Here is a 22,132-nt window from a genome sequence, read left to right on the forward strand (position 1 = left end):
AGCAATTGTTTAGACTGTACGAGTTACCGCAGGACATAGTCAGTGATAGGGACTCTAAGTTTACGAGTGATTTTATTATCGGATTGCCAAGAACACATCAAGGCCACGATTCTATTTCGTGGCAGATCGCTTGACAAAAATGGCTAGATTTTTACCAACCCGGAAGACTATTACAGCTACGCAATTAGCTCGGCAGTTTATCGAGCAATTGTTTAGACTGTACGAGTCACCGCAGGACATAGTCAGTGATAGGGACTCTAAGTTTACGAGTGATTTTTGGAAACTTGTTTTTGAGAAGTTGGAAACAACTTTGAATTTGAGTTCCTCTGATCATCCTCAATCTGATGGCCAGACTGAAAGAGTGAATCAGATTTTGGAGGATATGCTTCGAGCATACGTATCCAAAAGACAGAGTTCATGGGAGGATTATCTTCCTATGTTAGAATTTGCATATAACAGTACTAAGCATACGAGTACATGGTTTAGTCGTTTCATGCTTATGTATGGTTTTCAACCTAGATCACTTGTTACAGTAGGATTCTCAGGACTTTAGCATGATGCAGTACGTAATTTTTTGCAAGATATGCAGGAAATGTTACAAGTTGCGAAGGAATCTATTAGAAGTGCTCAAGACCAAGACAGGTTTTATTCTAATAGACATCGTTCACCCAGAGAGTTCTTTGAAGGAACGATGCTGTATTTGCGAGTTCTGAAAGATTCCGAGACTTTACGGACAGGTAGATCTCCAAAATTATCCCCTAGATACTGTGGACCATTTCGTGTTCCACGACGGATTGGTTCAGTTGCATATGAATTGGATTTGCCTTCTCATGTGAAAGTTCATCCTGTATTGCATGTCAGTAGACTTAAGGAAGTACTGGGTGGAGCAGATCAGTTAGTTACTCCTCAAGAAATTATAGATGTCGAGGACATGACATTTGTTCCGCACGAATCCGAAAAGATTCTTGGATTTCGTGAAAGAAGATTACGTAATACGCTTATCACGGAATACAAGATCAAGTGGAAGGATCGTGTTGAGGAGGACGCTACATGGGAGACATTGACTACTCTTCAGAGAGATTACCCTGGCTTTTTAGTGAGCTTAGGAGTGAGCTCTTAGAGGAAGGGGAGTATGTCATGTGCACAGTGTGTATCTACCGTGTGCTACACGCACGAAAGACTCTTTTCGAGGCTTGGGGAAGCTTGGAGCTAGGCAGGTTGATTGACGAGCTGAGTTAGGGAAATACTAACGAGCGGGCACCCAAGTATGGACGGGCGGGCGCCCAAGTGTGGGCGCCCGATGATCGGCCAAGAGCCTATAAAAGGATGGCCAAGGTTAGTTATTGGGATATAGAGAGTCTCGCGAGTTTGTGAGAGCTCTATGGTCTTGGAGCCTGGATCTAGTGCAGACGTGCACCTGTAGCACTCTTGAGGCCCGCGAGGGCAGCTTCGTGGCGGTATGGGATGTCGCGAGGAGGAGATTGGTCGGTACGTCAACCTAGTTAGCTCAGCTTGTGGCTCGGCGGGGACAGCCAAGACTGTGGGCTTGCCCATGGCTGTCATGGTTGGGAGGTGAGTCAGGCTTGCACCCCCTTGCTTTTTTGTTTGTTCGTTTGTTTGCAGGATTCGAGTCTCGTACCAAGATCGATCACGAGGGGATCCGTGGGGATTTGACATTTCTCATGACTTTAGCATGATGCAACACGTAATTTTTTGCAAGATATGCAGGAAATGTTACAAGTTGCGAAGGAATCTATTAGAAGTGCTCAAGACCGAGACAGGTTTTATTCTAATAGACATCGTTCACCCAGAGAGTTCTCTGAAGGAACGATGGTATATTTGCGAGTTCCGAAAGATTCCGAGACTTTACGGACAGGTCGATCTCCGAAATTATTCCCTAGATACTGTGGACCATTTCGTATTACACGACGGATTGGTTCAGTTGCATATGAATTGGATTTGCCTTCTCATGTGAAAGTTCATCCTGTATTTCATGTCAGTAGACTTAAGGAAGAACTGGGTGGAACAGACCAGTTAGTTACTCCTCAAGAAATTATAGATGTCGAGGACATGATATTTGTTCCGCACGAACCTAAAACGATTCTTGGATTTCGTGAAAGAAGATTGCGTAATACGCTTATTACGGAATACAAGATCAAGTGGAAGGATCGTGTTGAGGACGACGCTACATGGGAGACATTAACTACTCTTCAGAGAGATTACCCTGGCTTTTTAGTGAGCTCAGGAGTGAGCTCTTAGAGGAAGGGGAGTATGTCATGTGCACAGTGTGTATCTATCGTGTGCTACACGCACGCAAGACTAGCTTCGAGGTTTGGGGAAGCTTGGAGCTTGGCAGGCTGATTGGCGAGCTGAGTTAGGGATAGACTAACAGGCAGGCACCCAAGTATGGACGGGCGGGCGCCCAAGTGTGGACGCCCGATGACCGGCCAAGAGCCTATAAAAGGGTGGCCAAGGTTAGTTATTGTGATATAGAGAGTCTCGCGGGTTTGTGAGAGCTCTATGGTCTTGGAGCCTGGATCTAGTGCAGACGTGCACCTGCTTTACGCAGCCGAGGCCGGCAGCAATCTCGAGGCCCGCGAGGGCAACGTCGTGGTGGTATGGGATGTCGCGAGGAGGAGATTGGTCGGTACGTCAACCTAGTCAGCTCAGCTCGTGGCTCAGTGGGGACAACCAAGACTGTGGGCTTGCCCACGGCTGTCATGGTTGGGAGGTGAGTCAGGTCTGCACCCCCTTGTTGTTTGTTTATTTGTTTGCAGGTTTCGAGTCTCGTACCAGGAACGATCACGAGGAGATCCGGTGGGGATTTGACATTTCAGCACCTGCCAACTCAAGAGCTAGAATCAAAGGATCAAAAATTACAGCAAATAACAATGAAGCAAGTGGACATCCCTATCTGACCGATCTTTTAAGGTTGAATGAGCCAACCACAAAGCCATTGAGCATAAGACTTGACTTAGCACCAAAGCTGAGCACATAAATAATGTTTGAGATGAAGGGTCCAAAACCCAACTTGGCAAGCACTCTGCTAAGAAATGACCAATGGACTCTGTCATAGGCTTTCTCTAGGTCCAGTTGCAGCATGATGCATTTTTGCTTCTTCTTCTTTGCCAGCTTTTTCCCTAATAGGGCTGCATATATGTTGTCCATTATGGATCTCCCCTTAATAAAGCCATGTTGTCTGGGGGAAATCACATTTTGCAATAAAGGAGTCGTTCTCATTGCCACAACTTTAGCTATGATTTTATACAAGACTGTAAGCATGGTGATTGTTGGATTCACCATGCTTACAGTCAATAGAATTGGATTCACTACATGACGAGGCAATAAAAATGCCTTAGAGATTTTTACAAAAAGTACCAAAAATCTAGTATTAAAGAGTTTTTGAGGTAACCCCATGACCCATGGAATGGATTAAACATCCCGTCATAATTCAGGTTCTATGAAATCGACTTTATGAAGCCATTCCTGGCATAGTTACGGGAAACGGAAACGGAAACGGAAACGGAAACGGGAACCATGGAAACGGAAACGTTTCGAGATTTTTGGGAAGGGGGGAAACGGGGAAACGCCACGTAAGCAAGGGTTTTATAGAGAAGGGTAAAGGAGCCACAAATGAATATTAAAAATTCACAAATAGTGTTCACATGCCACTGTCTCGTTTCCGTTTCCCGTAACTATGACGGCTAAGAAGATGGCACCTCACCCTATCAGGGCTCCCACCCCTTATCAATCCACACCACCTGTAGGCTAGGCCTCATTTTGCTTCCTTTTTTTTCTGTTTTGCTTTGTTGCAGGCTACCAGGGGGAAACGGCGCGTTTCCCCCTTGGGAAACGTTTCACCAGTTGGCGGAAACGTTTCCCCCTACAGGAAACGTTTCTGGCTGAAACGCCGTTTCAGAACATGGACCTGGCCGAAACGGCGTTTCATGAAAAAAAGGGGCCGAAACGCCGTTTCCCCGTAACTATGATTCCTGGACCCATGCAACAACGTGTGGATTCTTCTTTGAATCCCACGTAGCAAGAACCTTCTGGCATCAAGAGGTTTGTCACATGCACTTTGCACTGAAGTGCTATGTGACACACTGGCTCTACTTTAGTGCAACATTGCAGGTTTAAAGAAGGCTTTGTTGTGCATTGCGACGGTCAATCTATTGCATGCTACAATGTTCATCTTTCAGTGCAGAGGAATGTGGTTCCTCAACTTAACCCCACGGGGCTAGCCGTGTCCAACCCCATGGGGTTTTGGACCAAGCTTTCCCAATCATCCTCCCACACAACGGGCGGAGATAGGGTCTAAGCCATACCAGTGGCTTCACTGACTCCTTAATACCCACCGTTCATCAAGCGTGTCCAGAGCTATAGCTGCCCCAGCTCAATGTTCAGCCAAGAAAGCAAACACAAAAGAGTGCCCAGTGATCAATAACACAAGCTTCAAGTGAAGAATTCAGCAGTTAAAAAGTAAGTGAGGTTTTGTGTCTGCAACAAGATGGCCGCCTTGTGCTTTTAGTAAGATGGCACACTTTTCCTGCAGAAACTCCAGCCCAAAGCAGACTACCTGCAACCCACACTTTCTCACGTGAAGGGCTACAGTACATGGGTGTTTCCAGAAAAGCTAGACTTGTCAGTAGTCACTCACCCCCTTTCTAGGCATTAAAGCAACTAAAGATGTGCTTTAATTTTTTAATACCCAGAATAACATTCACGCTTTTGCTAACTAGGAGAAAATAGCGGCCATCTGTGCACTGTTCAGGTGCTGCCCACAGCCATGCAGAGAATGCTTCTTGATCAAGATGATGATCTAGTCTGTCCAGCACCCCATACTGACGTGGCTCCTCTGTACAGGCTGCTCAGTACACTACAGCACTACGCGGCCTGCTCAGCATGATACAGCCCTGTATGGCCTCTGCACGCTATTGCCCCTCGTGGGCTGCTCAGCATGCTACAGCCCTATGCTCTCTCAGACTTGCAGCAAGCTCCACATTTACCATGTGTAGGTCATGTGTGTGCCTGTGACCTTCCTGAGTGGGTTAGCCTCCCTCCCTGCAAAAGTCTGGCTCAGCTGTCCAAAACCTGATGGACAGAAAGGTCCTAGAGGATTGTCAAAGCATGAGTTTCTCACATGAAGGGCTACAGTACATGGGTGTTTCCAGAAAATCAAAATCTCTTATTGTAACCACATGAGCCCATGATGTATCTGTATCTTGTATTCACATGTTATAAAGGCATAGATAGCTAGTTTCATATTATTTTCTTTTGATTCAGTATTCTCGTTGATTCATTGTAGTACTATTTTTTGGTCTTATAGACCCATTGGGTCTTTTGAAGATGTTGATATCACTCTCTCTCTGTGTGTGTGTGTGTGTCCCCCCTGTGATGCAATGCTTTGGGCTGAATTTTCAGGTTCAAGAGCTCATGGATCACTTGCCAGGTCCAGATTTTCCTACTGGGGGTCAAATTCTTGGCTCTTTGGGGTATGCTGATGATGATCCTTCCTAGTTTTACTTTCTAAAATTAACGCAGTCAGTTGATTGCCTGTATTGATTGGCATTGTGCAACAGTATTGTGGAAGCTTACAGGACTGGTAAAGGTAAACTGATTGTCAGGGGTCGAGCAGAGATTGAACAGGTGGACAAGAAAAGTAATAGGAACCTCATTGTTATAACAGAGGTTGGTCACCACTCATTTTATATGTAACCATGCATTGTTTTCATAATCGTCATGGCTGTTTTGGTGTTGCCTTGTACAGTAGGAGTCAAATCTCCTTATTTTTGCAGATGCCATATCAGACGAATAAGGCAGCATTTGTCCAAAAAGTTGCAGAGCTTGCTGAGCAAAAGGTATGCCCTCTGAGCTTTCCAAGCATTTATTTTTTAAGAGTTATGTATATCCAAAGTATCCCGTTTCCCATAGATAGATTGTACAGATGCCGTAAGGCCCTGGAGTTTCTTATTTAGTAGAGCCCTGACAATGCATAATGAAATGGGTGGTGGACCTTTTGTTGTATCTTGCCTTGTAGGGTATTGATTTAATCGCTCTTACAAGAACTGACTAGGAAATAGATCAGTATCATAATATGGTTTATGATCCTAGGATTTATTATCAGGAATACGAGAATCTAATGATAGAAGAAGCTTAGGGTTCCTAGAGTTCTCACATGGAATTGGCTGAACATATTAACAAGTGAATTATGTGCACACTTGGAAGAGTACCACCTAAACTCCAACTTGGATTTGACACACTAGAGGAGAATGGTTTTTAAATAAAGATTCTAAGATTCTTTGGCTTTTACTTTGGGTATTAAGGATTGAGGATTTCAACCAAGCAAGGCATGCAAGGCAACCTTTTGGTCACATGCATCATTCCTAGAAGCATAGCTAGGTCAGGGTTTAGAGGAGAATCTAGCTCATGTTGTGAGCCCTATGAGCGTGAGTGAGACTGCACAGGGGAGAGTAGAATGCAGCCAACAGCTTGAGGAAGATCGGCGGAAAAGGTGCCCAAACCTTTCCTACTTTTCAGCAAAGTATGGGCACGCAAATAGACTTACTTGGCCTTCCCAAAACAGGCCAGTCATGTGTGGGTAGGGCTCCTAAGTTCCACAAAATGGAGCAACCACAAAATATGGGCAAAGTATGGGCAGGCAAATAGACTTAATTGGCCTTCCCAAAACAGGCCAGTCATGTATGGGTAGGGCTCCTAAGTTCCACAAAATAGAGCAACCACAAAATAATACATTGTGAATGCCAAAGATGCATTGAATGCACTTTCAAGATGTTTCCCATTCCTGTGTGAGTATGTTTTTGTATGGTCGCAAGGATAATTTTGGAAATTGTTGGTTCATTTTTTGCTTAGGTTTTGGATGGTATCAGTGACATTCGGGATGAGAGCGATCGTACTGGAATGCGTGTGGTTGTTGAGGTGCTTACTGCTTTCTCATGCTTTTCCCAGTACAAATCATGCTATCCTAGGATTTTTATTCTGTCAAAGGTGTGCAATCTGTGGCTTCTGTGCTTGCCAGCTTCTACCTAGTGTCAGTTGTTGACGTTGACAAACTATAGTTCTGGTGACCTATGCAGATAGAAGATTGAAACATGTAGTTAGATGAAGAGCCGTTAGAGCTCATCTTTGAAATCATTTTGGAAATATCCGAGGACATTTTAGCTTAAACTGGTTACACTTTGAAATGTGTCTGTTTGGCTGGCTGCATTTATGGTGAAACTAAAAAGCTTGATAATTCTCTCATTTTAACGTCTTTTGATAGTCTAAGGAATATTTGTTATCTGCAGGTCAAAAGAGGTGCAAGTCCAGAGGTGGTTCTTAATAACCTCTACAAGCATACACCATTGCAAACGTCCTTTGGATGTAACATGGTTGGGTAAGGAGTATTCTTTTTAACTTACTGCAACATAAATTTGTGTTGCTTGAATAAAATTGCAGGTTTTCTCTTTTGTTCGACCTGTGTCTGGAAGTCAATAATTTCTTGTCCAAAAATCAAAAGATCTCTTTATCTAGCTTGCCCTACACGTGACTATGAGGAAGCATGAGTAAGAAGCTTCATGGCAGAAAGCACCTGATTCATAACATCCATAGAACTCCAGTGTAACAGTCTCTTTCCAAATATCTGGTGCAAATGCAGGGGTGTTATGAAAACCCACCTGTAAGTACATGGTGGTAAACGCAACATTAGTTAGCTGCTAAAAGTCCACATTTTCACATGGCCAGAATTACATCACTCAATCTTGGAGTGCATGGCAGATTCTTTTCTTTTTTTTTTTCCCGGAAAAAAGATCCTTCTATTAGTTAATGAGAAAACGCCATAAGGCTACAAAGCTCACCTCGCAAGGAGGGATAAAAACACAGTGAACTCCTGAGCTCCACCCCCGTGGCTGGCCGCTCTCTGGGGGGGGCTACCTAGTAGTACATGTGGGAGGTGAGAAAAGCCAAACTGGAGGCCTGTAGTGCCAAGTGACATCCTCGCCCCTCGCGGTGAGGAAAGGGCCAGGCAGCCAAGTGCGGAGGAAAGCCTTGCGGCGCCCTCTCATGCGATCCGAGTCGCCCTGGAGTTTCCCCCAGTGTCCTCTCAAGGTGTGAATGATGTCCACCCAGAGGGCCTGTATGACCTCCGCCGGTGGAGTCGCCTGGCGGTCAATGGCCTCCCTGCATCGGGCTCTCCAAATGTGCCAAGCCGTCATGCTGCTGATCAACTCCCATCTGTGCCCGACCGCCTCCCGAGGGGCTGCCGAAGAGAAGTCTGGCGTCGGAACCACCGCCATCACCCTGTCAGAGACCTGGATGGTCGCACTGCCAGGGACGTCCTCATATCCAAGGGCCGGGCCGCTGTGGCCCAAGCCACCGCACCCCACGTCACCAGCATCTCACCTGGTGAGCCTGCAAAAACCATCCTGAGAGCGCGCTGCCAGACCTGCTGTGCCTGTGGGCAATCCCATAAGCAGTGCCGCTGCGACTCCTGTGCATGGCCGCACCGAGGGCAGGACGCTGGGTGATTGCCGAAAGCTAGCCAAGCCCCCATAGCCAGTCCTCTATGCGCTGTGAGCCAGAGAAACAGCGTCACCTTCCGGGGTCGGAAGCTGGCCCAAAGGCGCTGCCAGAAGTCCCCAAGAAAGGCAGGGGAGAGCCCCTGTCGCCGCCAATGCTCGGCCGCTGCCGGGGTGCTCGCTATCCTGTGTCTCTGAATCCGCCGCCCCAGCCTCGCTGTGTATTGAAAAAAGGGGATGCCTGGGCTGGTATGGGCCAAGTAGGGATCTCGCCAAAACCACTCACCTGGATCCCACTGAAGGCGAATAAGAGGCCTGCTGTCCCAAGCCCATAATCTCTAAGAACAGTCCTCCCCTATCAAGGCCGGTGAGGGGTCTACATGCCACTGTCTCTGATGAAAGCCGACCACCCGCACCCTCTGAAGAATACATCCCTGGAGCCCATCCAAATCTAGTCGTGTCCTCTGAAGCTGGCCACCCTCTCCCACCTCGAAAGTGAGTGGGGCGACTCTCTCCGCAGTGCCGTAGACCGCTAGAAGGATCTCATGCCGAGTAAAGACACCCATCCACTGTGGAGGTGGAGGGTCCTGTACTGGGGTCCGCCACTCCCTGGGGATGGCCGCCTCAATGTCCTGTCTCATCAACTCTCTGCCCCTCATCCCACTGAGTCTCCTCTCCTGAGCCTCTAGAGGCAGCTGCTGAAAACCTAGCCAGTCGTCTAGGGACTGGGCTGGGCCTGAGCTCAGCGGGCCCCACGACACGTGAGACCGCGATCCAACCATATGGCCACTGGGGAGACGAATCAAGGGGTTCCAGATCAAAGGCTGCCTCAGGCGCTCCTCATCGGTGCCCGGGGGAGTCTGGAAGAGTGACGGCCTCAGATGCGACCAGGCCCTTAGAAGGCTAGCTGCGAAACGCTCCTCGAAGCCAAGGCCCACTCCTCTGGATCGCTGCTCTGTAAAGATCCACCTGATGCTGGGGGTCCAGGGGCCGCTAAGAGAAGGGGTGCGGCTGAGCATCCTGGAAATAAGAAACTCCTTCCACGGCTCAGCGCCTGGCAGGAGGCCACGAACTACCAACTTGCCAAGCAATGCTCGACTTTGGCAAATAGGATCAACAATGCCCAGGCCGCCTCTCTCCCTCGGCTGAGTGATCACTGCCCATGCCACCTTGGCCCTGGCGGGCCGCCCATCGCCACCGGACCAAAGAAATTCCTGATGAGCCTCTGCACCTGGCCAATGCATGCCCGAGAGAAGGCCCAGCAAGAAGTGATGTACCACATAGTAGCAAGCAGAACCTGGTTGGCCACAACTACTCGGCCAGCCAGAGATAAACGAGCGGTACTCCAATACAGAAGCTTCTTCCGAATGCTCAGAAGAAGGGGGGCTATCTGCTGCTCCGGAGAAATGTCAATGCCCACATAGCATCCCAAATAACGCACTGTAGTGCCGGGGGGCAGCCACTGAAAACCATCAACTGGCCTCCAAGTCGGGGGGGGGCATAGAGCTGACCCACAACCCACACGACTTGTGCCAGTTGATCAAAGCGCCCGAAGCTCTGCAAAACCTGTCCATGGCTAAGGCAAAGCGGCGGAGGTTCTCCTCACCTCCCTGAAGATAGACAGCAGTGTCATCCGCAAACTCCGAGTCTAGGAGCTCCTCCGAAGTGCGGATGGGAAGCTGGAGGCCCCGCAAACCTGTATCCTGTGCCGTCAAAAAAGTGCTCATGGCCTCCGCCACAAAAAGAAAAAGAAAGGGCGCCAAGGGGCACCCCTGTCGCACCGAGCGCGAGAGCTGGAACCTCTCTCCGCGCACGCCCTGTATCAGCACCACCTGGCTATGAGCCGATGTGTAGAGTGCCGAGACCCCACGGATCCACTGAGGGGGGAAGCCCATCCTCTCCATAGTGCCTTCCAAGAAGGCCCAGTCCACCCGATCATATGCCTTCTCGAAGTCGAGAAGGAGCACTGCCAGATCCTCCTGCCGAAATCTAGCCAGAGCCGTAGCCTCCCAGAAAGAGAAAATGTTATCCAGAATGCTCCTATCCTGGATGAAGCCAGTCTACGTGGAGTGGATGATGTCCGGGACTGCCTCCCGAGCCTCTCTCACCCTGTCATCTGCGGGCTCAGCAGAGAGAAGGTCCCTGTAAAAATCTGTGGCTATAGCCCGAACCTTGGGGGGATCCACCACAACCTGGCCATCAGCCTGCCGAAGACGCCTGAGACCCTCTCGTCTGAAGCGAGGCCCTGTCGCCTCAAAGAAATCTCGAGTCACTCTGTCTCCAGCCTGTGTCCAAAAAGAAGCCCGAGTATGGAATCGGAACTCCACCCTCCTCTCCTCGATGGATCTGATCTCCGTGCGAGCTGACTCCGTCTGCTCTGAGATCCAAGGGCTCGTAGGATCCCTCTCCTGGAGTCTCTGGAGGGACGCTAGACTCCTCCGTAGGCTCCTCTCCTGCTCTCTGAAGGCCTCCAGCCGGTCCAAGGCAGCCTGTCTGAGCATCTGGCTGATCTCCTGCAAGCCACTGGCAAGATCGCTGGCTGCCGATCCTCTCCTGAACTGCAGCTCCTGCCAGACCTGCTCAACTCTGATCGCAATCTCGGGCTCCTCTATGAGACAATTTGGAATCCGGACGCTCTGGCCCTGCTCTCCTCTCGTGGGGTCCTCGATCTGGAGAAGCACTGGATAGTGGTCTGAAAACGAGGAGCCTGCAAGTATGCCCACTGTGCCACCTCTATCACAGGCCCACTCATCAATGTAGAACCTGTCGATGCGGGATAGGTTAACTCCTGTGGCCCGTCTATCCGAGCGCGAGAAAGATAGACTCCCCTGCAACCTGCCAAACTCCGGGAGAGTCCACGGATCCTGGCCTCTCACCTGTAGCACTAGTTCCTCCCAGGCAGCGAGCTCCGGCCCATGAATGGTCTCCTGGCTGCCCCCCATCCTGTCCTCTGCATCCTCCAGCATGTTGCAATCCCCTCCGAGGCACCAGTGGTCTGCCAAGGGGAGGGACTGCCTAATGGTGCTCCAGAACTCGGCTCTCCCGGTCGCCCCATTAGGGGCGTAGAAGTTGAGGAAGCCAATGCGGTCTTCCCCAACCCGAAGGATGATCCACTGCGCACGACCCTGGACCAGAATGCCAGAGTCCACAACCTCGGATAGAAGCTGCTCGCTGACTGAGATGCATACTCCACCCTGGTTCCCCTGGGAGCCATATGCCGGTGACCAAAAAGTGTGACTCCTGCCTGGCAAGATCTTCCGGCAGGTGCGGGTACGCCCGGCAGAAAGGTGGTGCTCCTGGATGAAAAGGATATCTATGGGTCCTCCAACGAGAGCCCTCTGGATCTCCTGACGAAGTCTGCCCCGACCAATGTAGCAGCGATGTCCACCGAGACCCTGGATGTTCCATGAGAGGATCCTCATGGATGAGCTATGGCAAGTGAAGCAGCCTCCACTGGCTCACCCCTCTCAGCCGGCCCGGATGATCTGCCCTCCACTCTGTGAGTCTTGGGCGCCGGCTTGGAGGGAGAATAATCACTGTCTGTCCGGGTGCGGAGTCTCTCCAAAAAGAGGGTGACCTGTCTCTGTGTCCAGCCCCACTCCGCCTTCGCCCTGTCCAGGGCATAGGCGTGAGACCAATCCTCTGCATATATGTATCTAAAGGTAGGCTGCACCCTCGGGGCGGCATGGAGGAGAATCAGAAGCACCGCCTCAACTGAGGTGTGGACCGGATCCGCCCGCCAGTCTCCTATACCAAACAAGCTCATGCGGGCTGAGTGTAATCGGGTCTGCAATAGGTCCGTGAGCCCCAAGTCACTGAAGTGGTGGGAAAACTCCAGTATCTGATCACGCAAAACTTCCTCTACAGAGTTGCAATCCCATGCTGTGTCTGGGGCAACACTGAGAGGAAAGGAGAAAGCCACCATGCTGCTCACCACAGAGGGAGAACGAGAGGGATGGCACACCACGCAAACTCACAAGGGCGCGACCAGTGTCTCGAACGGGCCAGCGTCCAGCTGGAGGCACCTGAAAAAACCGTAATCCACTTGTAGCCCCATCACTCGCGGGGGCCCCCCCAGGGGAGGCTGGAGAGAACTTTGTGGCGGGCGAAGCGAGGATCGCCATCTCCACCGGCCCGGAGTGGCGGTGGAACAGCCGCTGGACTGAGCTCTGGCCTACCCAGCTGCGCTGCCTCGGGGCAGTGGGTGGTCTGGCGAAGTATCCTCGAGAGGCCGAGGGAGGGATGGGGGCTCGCGGCGAGGAGGGGGGAGAGCGAGGAGAGGATGGAGAGGCATCTGCCAGAGGATAGGTGTCAGGGGGGGCCGCCGGGGGAGGCGGGAGGGGGGGGGCTGGGGGGGGGAGAGGGGAGGGTGGAAGGAGTGCTCTCCGGGTGGGGGGAAGGGGAGCCGGGGGGCGAAGAGTGCGGCCCAGGAACCTCAGGAATCTGCTCCAAGGAGGGGGCGGGGCCCCCCGCGAGGGGAGGCGGGAGCGGGGTCTCCACGTGGGAGGCTCCACCAGCGGCCTCAACGGGCACTGAGTCTGAATCCTCGTCCATCGGGGTGGGACCTGCTGGCCGCCTATCCCTGACAGGAGCATAAGTGCGGATAGGTGCCTGTACGCCAGTCGGAGTCGCCTGTCCGCCAGCCTGTCCGCCAGCCTGTGCTGCCTGCTGGCGTCTGCGACGACGGTCCCTGCGGGCCGGGCGTTTCCGCCGGCGAACCTCCTACCATCCGCCAGCCTCCTGGGACTGTGCGGCATCCTCCGCCGGGGTCTGCTCGTCTGATGATGGCGCCTGCTGTGACGAGCCAGGGACGTCCGGTCTCTGAAGTGGATGGCCACCCCTCGGGTCTCCTGCAGGGGGTCCGGAGGCGGCATAGCGTGAAGGATGAGCCCCCTTGCGGGGACAGGCGCGTGCGAGATGGCCCATCTCCCGACATATGTAACACTGGCCGGGGAGGCCCGAATACTCCACGCGCTGTATCATATGTCCTCCAGAAAGACAAGGGAGAAGGATCGTCTTCGGGAGGGACTCCGGTGACGGAACCACAACCCGAATGGCCGGGAGTCCTGCTGCCCGAGCAATCACTGAAGCCGCTGTCTGAGGTGTCTCCACCACCTGCCCGAATGCCTTGCCAATGGATGACAAGAGGGGCAAGTACTCCCTACGGAGTCCAGGAAAACAGATAGTGACAGGGAAACCTGTCGCGCCTGCTAGCGGGTCAGAAGCGGGGTCGAAACCATGAGTCCATCGCGCCAGGAACGCCCGGGATGAGCGGAGGGCAATGGGGCTCCGAGCCAGCACCATCTGAGCTGCCTGTGGGGACTCGAAATCCACCTGATAGTAGCCACGTCCCAAAAAATCTACGCTGACGATCTTGGCGGGCACGCCAACAAGGCTGCCTTGCAGAAGGTCGCGAAGCTCTCTCCGCATCGGACGGCTACCCACTATCTTGCAGACCAAGGAGGAGGCCTCAAGAGCGGAAACTGTGGAAACAAACAACTGAAGATCTTCAGCTGTGAACTCCAGACGGAGACCGGAATCGGCAGGGTTAGTCGGAGCGGCTTCCATGGAGTCCTCCAGAGGGAAAAAGCCAGAAGCCGGGGTCACCAACGGGAGGGAGACAGCCCTGCGAGGAAAAAAGAGAGGCGGAGGGCTACAGGATAGCGGGGGCGGGGCGCGCGGGGGGGGGGGGGGGGGGGGGGGGGGGGAAGCTGAGGCGGGGAGGAGTTAGCGGTGGGCGGAGGGGCGAGACGGAAGGGAGGAGAGAGAAGGCGGAGGGGGGAGAGGTGGCGGGGGAGAGGAGAGAAGCGTGGGAGAGGGAGGCGAAGGAGATTAGAGAGGCGGAGGAAAAAAGGGATGGGGGAAGGAAGCAAACGGCGGGGGGAATGGCGGGGAAGGCAGCGAGGAAGGTGGCGAAGGAAGAGAAGGCGGGGGGAAAGAGAGCGGAAACGAGGAGGGAGGCGGGGGAAGTACGCGAGGCAGAAGGCGGAGGAGAAATGGCGAGCAGGGGCGCGAGGAAGAAGGCGGGGGAGAGGGCGGAGGAGACAGCGGATGACTGGCGGGGGGGAGAGTGGGGCGCGATGGCGAGAAGCAGCGGGGGGGGGGGGGGGGGGGGGGGGGGGGGTGAAGCGGAGCTCGCAGGCGATCAGCAGCGGGGTTGCATCCAGTTGGAAACAACTTTGAATTTAGTGCATGGCAGATTCACATTTCACTTAACCGGAAATTTACTCACACGGCATTGGCTAGGGATGTTTGCAATGAACAGGTGTCCATTATCTCTATGATCTTCTCTTCCTTCTAGACTCAGTAATAACAGGCTGTACAATGTTAGCCTTCTTTTGATGAAGTGGTTTAACCACGATAGCCTTTCTTTTTGTGGAAGTTCCTATGAGGCCCTTTACCCAGGCCCGACCCTCTTTTTGGGTATAAAGATGTCTTGCACATCTCACTATAGAATGCAGAAACTTTGCTGGAAGAACCATACATTCAATAGATGTTTAACCTGAGGTTCATTAGGAGGTTATTCGACAACATGCATCTCGATTTCTCTCAATGTCATGAGATAGTGTAATAAAAAAACGATGTGCCCTGAGGCAAGGTTCCCTTTCCAATTCCTTAAATATCTTGTTACTTTTTATGTGGTCAAAGTGAACCAGCATACAATCGAGCATCCCTTAGGTGCTATAAAATATTTTCATGTTGTCGAGGGGTTTCGGCTTGTTCCAAGTGACGTATTGAACACAACTATTTAGGAACTGTGTGTTTAATTATACTGTTTTGATGCATGAGCATTTCGTATTTTCTGTTGCCGTGTGCAGTATTTGAGTCACTTATATTTCAATGTGCAGGATTGTGAATGGAAAGCCTGAATTGCAGGGCCTCAAGGAGTATTTGCAGGTGAGGATTGGCTATCTTTGTTGAAGGAACTGCTTGGTTTTCTTATACGTAGCAAGACTTGAATCCTGGTAGGTGCATGCCCTTCCAGCTCTAGTGGTTTCCATGCTTTGGAGAAGTGTTTTTGTATCTGTACAGCGGTGTATGTGACTTCTATGGTTAGCATTTTGCATGAGCTTTCACAAGGTGTTTCCTTCCTAATAGGAGGTATGTTTCACAATTTCTCATTATGGCATAAACCAGAGAATCTCTCAAGTTCTCAAACTGCTACATATATGCATGTGTTTGTGCATGTATATTTATTTCTCTCTTTCTCTCTATCTATCTATCTCTCTATCTGTTACATCCTGAACTTGGTAGAGTCCAATATTAACTAGGGGTTAGTTGACCTAAAGGCTAAGGGAATGAGCTAACTGAGATCAACTAAGACTGAGGATTAGGATTAAAAGCTCACCTACGATTAGGGTAAGGGCTTAGTGGAGATTTGGGGCGGCCAGGACCCTCGGCAGGAGGCTAGGGCTAGGAATGATAAGTTCTAGATTGCCCATGGGTCATGTCAAAAGCATGCTAGTGGGTATTAAGGGCAAAGAGCCTGAGTTAAGGGTTGAGAGCTAAGTTATGATTATTACGGCAAAAACGTGCTGACTCAATGGCAATCCAGACCTCAGGCTCGGGGGTGGTTCCTAGAGGAAACCACCCCCGAGCCTAGAGGGAATCTATGGGTGGGAGGAGAGTACGGGGATCTCAGGTTCAGTTCCATCGTCAAAGGTTTGGGGAAGTACTTTTCTGTCACCTACCCTTTTTTGTGCATAGCAGGGATCTCCAGGTGGCACTTCCATGAGAATTGAATTTTCATGAGAGCATATTGGAGTGGAAGAGAGCAGATTGTGACTATAAGAAAAAGCTGTCAGAATAAACTCAACCGTTCTTGAAGATGGATGGGAATTTCTTGAGGAAACTGGTCATAACAGGTGAGGTTAGTTGCCTTTTCAGGCATCCCCTAGAAAGGTTTGCCCTGGTAATCTACACATCTTGTAGGTGCCATCTTTATTTTGTACCCAAGGTACTGACAAGCAATAGGGTGAAGAGCTCTGCCAGATCAGTCAATTGGGCATGTTCCTGGATTCATCTAGGTATATAAAAAGTGTTGGTTGGTCTTTCAACTGACCCCAAGGCTTACATACTTTGCTTGCGGCCATGTCCTGACGTGTATTGCCCTGCACATCTGGTACTACATTCACACAATGCTTTTCCTCTTTTTGGGCATTGAAAATTGTATGTTTCTTGCTTTTTCACATCCCAAAAGCAAGCTGCTTGGTTCCCAGCTTCTTTTGGGAAGCATTATTATACCTTGGGCTAGAATCAATTGTGATTTGCAATAGTTTGATTATGCGTGGCTATTTCAGAATTAGGTAGCTCAATAATTTGAGTAGAGTAGATTTGGTGGATGGTGGTTCAAGTTCCGCTTTCTCTTTTGCTTGGCATTGGTTATGTGCATAAAGGGCATCACCCTGAGAATCTTTGTTACACTGTGCAACTAACTCTCCTTCCTTTTGAGATAGCCAATCTGATTCTCTTGTCAAAGTTTGGAGGCAAGAACTGTGCGTGAAATGTGTCGTTGAAATTATTCTATTTCACGGCAGCTTTTCTAGAAAAACTTTTCGACAAGCCACCAATTGCTTGCACTCTTTTATATATGCATATCAGCATGTCAAAGTTTGAATTTCTCTGCGGAATCCTCATTGCAAAAGGCAATCTCAAACTGTGAAATGAAAGCCTTTATATACATCAAACTCACCATTCCAATCCTTTGAATTTAAATTGCAGCGGGTACTCCTGACTCCTCTCCGGGCTCATTCTGGACAATCCTCTGTCTCATCTGGACTAACCTATAGAATGTCTCCACATGTAGACTGGTGTTTGGCACGTTTTGCCCACTTATGGCATTGGGCACAGACGGATAGCTTGGTTAGATTGCTGGCTAGGTGGCCCGGAACCACTGAAGTGTTGGGTCTTGACCATACAATGACATTAAGCACATGAGATTTGGTCTAAACAGGCCAAAGTTTTTAATGGGTGTGAAAAACCTGTAAGTTTTTCACTGTGCAAACTCAACCTTGCAAATAGTGTTTTCTCAATGTAAGAAGTATGCACTATACTGCCATAATCCAAAACTTAAGTTTCTAACGATGTGGAAAACTACTTGATTTTTCACGGATGTGATCATGATGGCATTGTTGCTTTGTATGATATTCACTGTTTCTCTTATCTTTGTGTTTCTTGACACCACATCAAAATACCGCTCTTCATGATGGCATTGTTGCTTTGTATCATATTCACTGTTTCACGGATGTGATCATGATGGCATTGTTGCTTTGTACGATATTCATTGTTTCTCTTATCTTCGTCTTTCTTGACACCACATCAAAATACCGCTCTTCATGCCCTTTATCATGTCTATGATGTGTAGATGGATGGGGTGACGTGGCTGAATATTTTTCCTGCTGATTTGATTCTCTCTATTGGTTTCTCACGTGGATCGTTATAAACCAATGACTTCTTGAATACTAATTCACCATTCTACATCCTCAATACATTGTGTTTCCAAATCTTGAGCATGAAAAGCAACCATGTCTCTCCATAACAGCTTTCCTTTTGGGGGCTCACAACTTATCTATGTGTCATTTTAGCCACCTGGTGCTTTAATTCTGCTTGAAGCATGATCATCTTGTGATGCTCTTTGTGAAGTAGGAGCATATATATGGCTTGGAGAGTGGCTAGCCATCATATTAATGATCAATAATGCGCCACATCAGATTGTCTTCCAATCTAATGGTTGGAAGCCTAGGCTATGATACCAATGTAATGTGAGTACTTTAAGCACACTTTACTTTAGCTGAGCACACTTTAATTTACCGTGGGTGGTTAACCATTAATTTATCTAAGCACACTTTAAGCACAAAAGATGAAACCGCAAAATCTGAAGAGCATGCACAGGTGACCGTCCCTCTCCCCTGCCTCCTATAAGCACACTTTAAGCATAAAATGTTAGATCTTGGGATGATTGACTGTTAATTTAATTAAACACACTTTATGCATAAAAGATGAAACCACAAAATTAGAAGACCATTAACATTGCACTAGGGGTCAAAGATGGGTTGAAACCCCCTTCCCCCACCCCCGTTAAAGTATTCTATTACCAAGATAGTGTTTGATCTGGACTAGCTTGGGATGACAGAGAGCTATATTTATTGGTTCATTAAAATTATTTTTGACTGATGAAAACATTGAAAAGTTGGTAAAGTTGGTGTATTGGATCATTTGCCAAGCAAAAAATCACATTATACAAACTTACCCACATTGGAGGTGAATACTCACCCTTACAAGATAATCTCGTTCTCCCTCATTGTTGAAGTCTTAAAACTGGAAGCAAAAACGGACTTTACCTCTTTTGCACACTTGTGGTGGGTAGGGTAGCCAAGGTAGTTTCAAATATACGGAACGTATGAAACGACACGAGTTTAGTACGTGGTATAGAATGTTGCCGACCGATAAAGTACATCAAAAACGTTACGTACTTTACAATGTTAAAATCATGTATATGTTGTGCGAGAGATTGGTCAAGAAAGCTTGAAGTCTATATCTAATATCCTTTGATAGACAAGGAGTGATGTGTCAACGCATGTCACATTCTAGCATTTTAGCCTATGTAAGAATTTCAAAATTAGCACTCACAACATAAACAATGTCTAGACATACCCAAATACACCATGATTGGAATTTGACAATTCAAGTAGATACTAGAAACAAATGATAAATCAAAATCAAATGACAATGCCACATCTGTCTGATGTCATGAGTGCAAACGGGCTATACAAAGCGAACGTCGAACATAATAAATAGAAAAAAGAATATGGGGGAAGAAACCAAAACACAAACGTTTTTTAAGTTTGAAACGTTCGGAAGTCCAAAAAGTACTAAATAATAAAAAACGGGTTTTAAATGCAACCTTGAGGGTAGCCCCTCATAGCTTCACATTAGGTTGGATAGCATTATGGAACGTTTCAACAATCCTAAAACAGGCCGTCCAGCTTTTGAGCATCTCCGGGCAATTGTAGAGCTTGCAAGATCTTGGAGTGGTACAGCTTATAAATGAGGCCAAAACTCAGTGCATACTCCTTAGATAGGAGGAGTGCATACACTACCAAGAAGATAGTGTGTTGGCTGAATTTCACATGTACCAGAGAGGGAAGAAGTTGGGGTCAAATTGCCATGCTTTATACATAGATTTTGCCACTTGTCCACTGTTTTGTGGGAGCTTCCCATGCTCACGCACTTGGCCAAAGTTTGAGACAACCCACAGTTCGTTAATGAAGGGGCACACAATATTTAAGTTGCCCCACCCTTTTGATTTTGACTTGGGGTTTCTAATGTGGAATGAACTTGCACCATTTACTTTAGTTACTTAAATGAATATTTTACCTACTGTAAAAAAACACAAGATGCATGTTGGAGATTAGGGTTTAATTACAAGGATTAACAAGAGTGATTAACAACAGGGCACGAGATGAACTCAAATACTATGCATACTGAATCATTATAATAATGGTTCTTTTATAGGAGAGACCCCCTGTACAAGGTGCATACATATGCTACCACCACATATGCCAAATGTCAAACTATGACGCCAAGTGTCCCTAAGAGGTGTCACCTACATACATTATTGCTACATACAATCCTTTTATGAGGTTCCCACACATGAAAGAACCCACACACTAATGGCTGCTCGCACACACTGGAACCGTTTTATTGAAACCTGGAATACTGAGTAAATACATGCTAGTTTACACAACCATCTAGCGCTTGTTTATTCCCACATTCATCACTATAAATATTTAACATTCCCCCCATAGTGATAATGTGGTGAGAAAGCCCACTCATCATGGACTATGTTAGCTTTTTCATCTGAGTGCCCATTGCTTCTTGTCGTCGGAGAGGTAGAAATAGTAGAGTTTGTAGAGTCTTCATTAGCTTTCAGCTTTTCAAGGCTCCTCCGACACTCTCTTTGATGTAGTAACCAGACGTGTGGCAACAATAACACTTTTCTTTCTTCTTGGTCTCACCTTGTCCATAGAGAAGAAGGCTTGGTCTCTTACCCGTGGATCTATTCTTCCTAGTCTGCTCCTCATGGAGAAGTAATCCAACTAGCTTTTGAAAGGATATAGGATTGCCTTCTCCTCATAGATGTTGGGTATTTCGGAGTTAGTTGGTGTGAACACTCTTGGTGTGAACACCCCCTTAGGGTGTAAACAACCCTTCTTGAGGTCTAGGTCAAAAGATGAGGCTCGATGGCTATAAAAGCATGTACTTGGGTGGTAAATCACAATATGATAGTTGTGTCCCAAAAGATCAATGATGTGGCATTGGAAAACTCATAATGCTTTTGCTACACTTTGAAAGCAGCCAAGGAAAGAGGGCATAAGGGACTATGGACCTTTGAGAATCTCCCAAAAGATCAATGATGTGGCATTGGAAAATTCATAATGCTTTTCATGTAAGTTTGCTAAAGAAATGTGTGGGTTCCAATTCTATGGACATGGTAATGGAAGACCCATTAGAAGTGGACCTGATGAATTTTTGCAACCTGAGCATATTGTTTTTCTCAAGGAGAAAAAGCTTGCATTTGGCAAACATCAAAGGCGCTACCTTGTGAAGATTTAAAGTTATCCAGTCAAAATGCGAAATGGATGTACAAGGATTTTTTAGAGGAGTATCCGGCACTCCTTGAGACCTATATGGATGCTTTCTAGCTCAGGTCAACTGTTTAGAAGCCAAGGAGGTTGTCACAAGCTCGGTTATGGAGTTTTGGTGAGGGACTAATGCTTGTGTCTGATCTAAATCATATGGACTTAGGTGGGGTTTGACAAGACACAGTGGGTATCAAGCTTAGGATTTAACACAATGGTTTATCATGCATTAAACATTTTTGTATGGCACATGACATGCATGCATGACCTTGTTTTTTGGTGCGGACATTTCCTAGATTAAATGCTTGTGAAAGTCCATGACTTGGGAACCCATTGGCGCATGCGCATGATCCTGTTTGAGACACGCTTGACAGGCATTTCAAATTGTTTTTGCAAGTGCTACATATCATCCCTAGGTCCATTTAAAGTGTTTATAAAGTTTAAGTGCTAATCTTTGAATCCATAGTGTATTTGAATCCTTAGTACACAGTGCACACTACATGCGTGGACACCCACTTGGCATCACCTTCCATGGGTGGTGGGAAATGGGCAAGGCAAGTCAACAGCCATGGAGAAGAATTTGCATGATAGTTTTTGCTTGTACTTTCATGATTGGTCTGCATGGAGAAGAACAGGCTGTACACTCTATGGTATCACTGCTTTCATACTGCTCTTGCTGCCAAAGTTCTGTACGGCTGCTCTTCTTCAGCCTAGAATTTATACTATGTTTTCTCAAGCTCTCTTACCTGCTGTATGGCTTATTATTGGCTGCCTGGGGACTGTTTAGAGCTGGCTGACCTGCACAAGTGCAAACATTTGTTTATTTTCTTTAATGACATAAACACCTCTCAAGAAATACCAAACAAAAGAAGAGATCAAGCACTACTGGTGAGGATAGTGATTGTCCATAAGAGTTCATTGTACATTTGAATTGTGCTAGATGTGAGAAAGAGCGCTTGCTGCTTCAAAATACTGCTC

General features: G+C 48.2%; 1 protein-coding gene across 1 annotated transcript in view; it reads left to right on the forward strand.

Annotated features, from left to right (window-relative positions):
• The window catches only part of LOC147633493 (DNA gyrase subunit A, chloroplastic/mitochondrial-like), a 107,260-nt gene that overhangs the window by 35,747 nt on the left and 49,381 nt on the right, over positions 1-22,132 (forward strand). Inside the window, exons 8-13 of the mRNA XM_086806582.1 lie at positions 5,422-5,492; positions 5,580-5,688; positions 5,796-5,858; positions 6,871-6,936; positions 7,305-7,393; positions 15,362-15,410. Of these exons, the coding sequence (XP_086662708.1) occupies positions 5,422-5,492; positions 5,580-5,688; positions 5,796-5,858; positions 6,871-6,936; positions 7,305-7,393; positions 15,362-15,410 (447 nt within the window). The remainder of the gene's footprint in view (positions 1-5,421; positions 5,493-5,579; positions 5,689-5,795; positions 5,859-6,870; positions 6,937-7,304; positions 7,394-15,361; positions 15,411-22,132) is intronic.

The sequence above is a fragment of the Cibotium barometz genome, chromosome 12 (assembly GCF_041138505.1).
Source record: "Cibotium barometz isolate CiBa-2024 chromosome 12, ASM4113850v1, whole genome shotgun sequence".
NCBI classification, from domain to species: domain Eukaryota; kingdom Viridiplantae; phylum Streptophyta; class Polypodiopsida; order Cyatheales; family Cibotiaceae; genus Cibotium; species Cibotium barometz.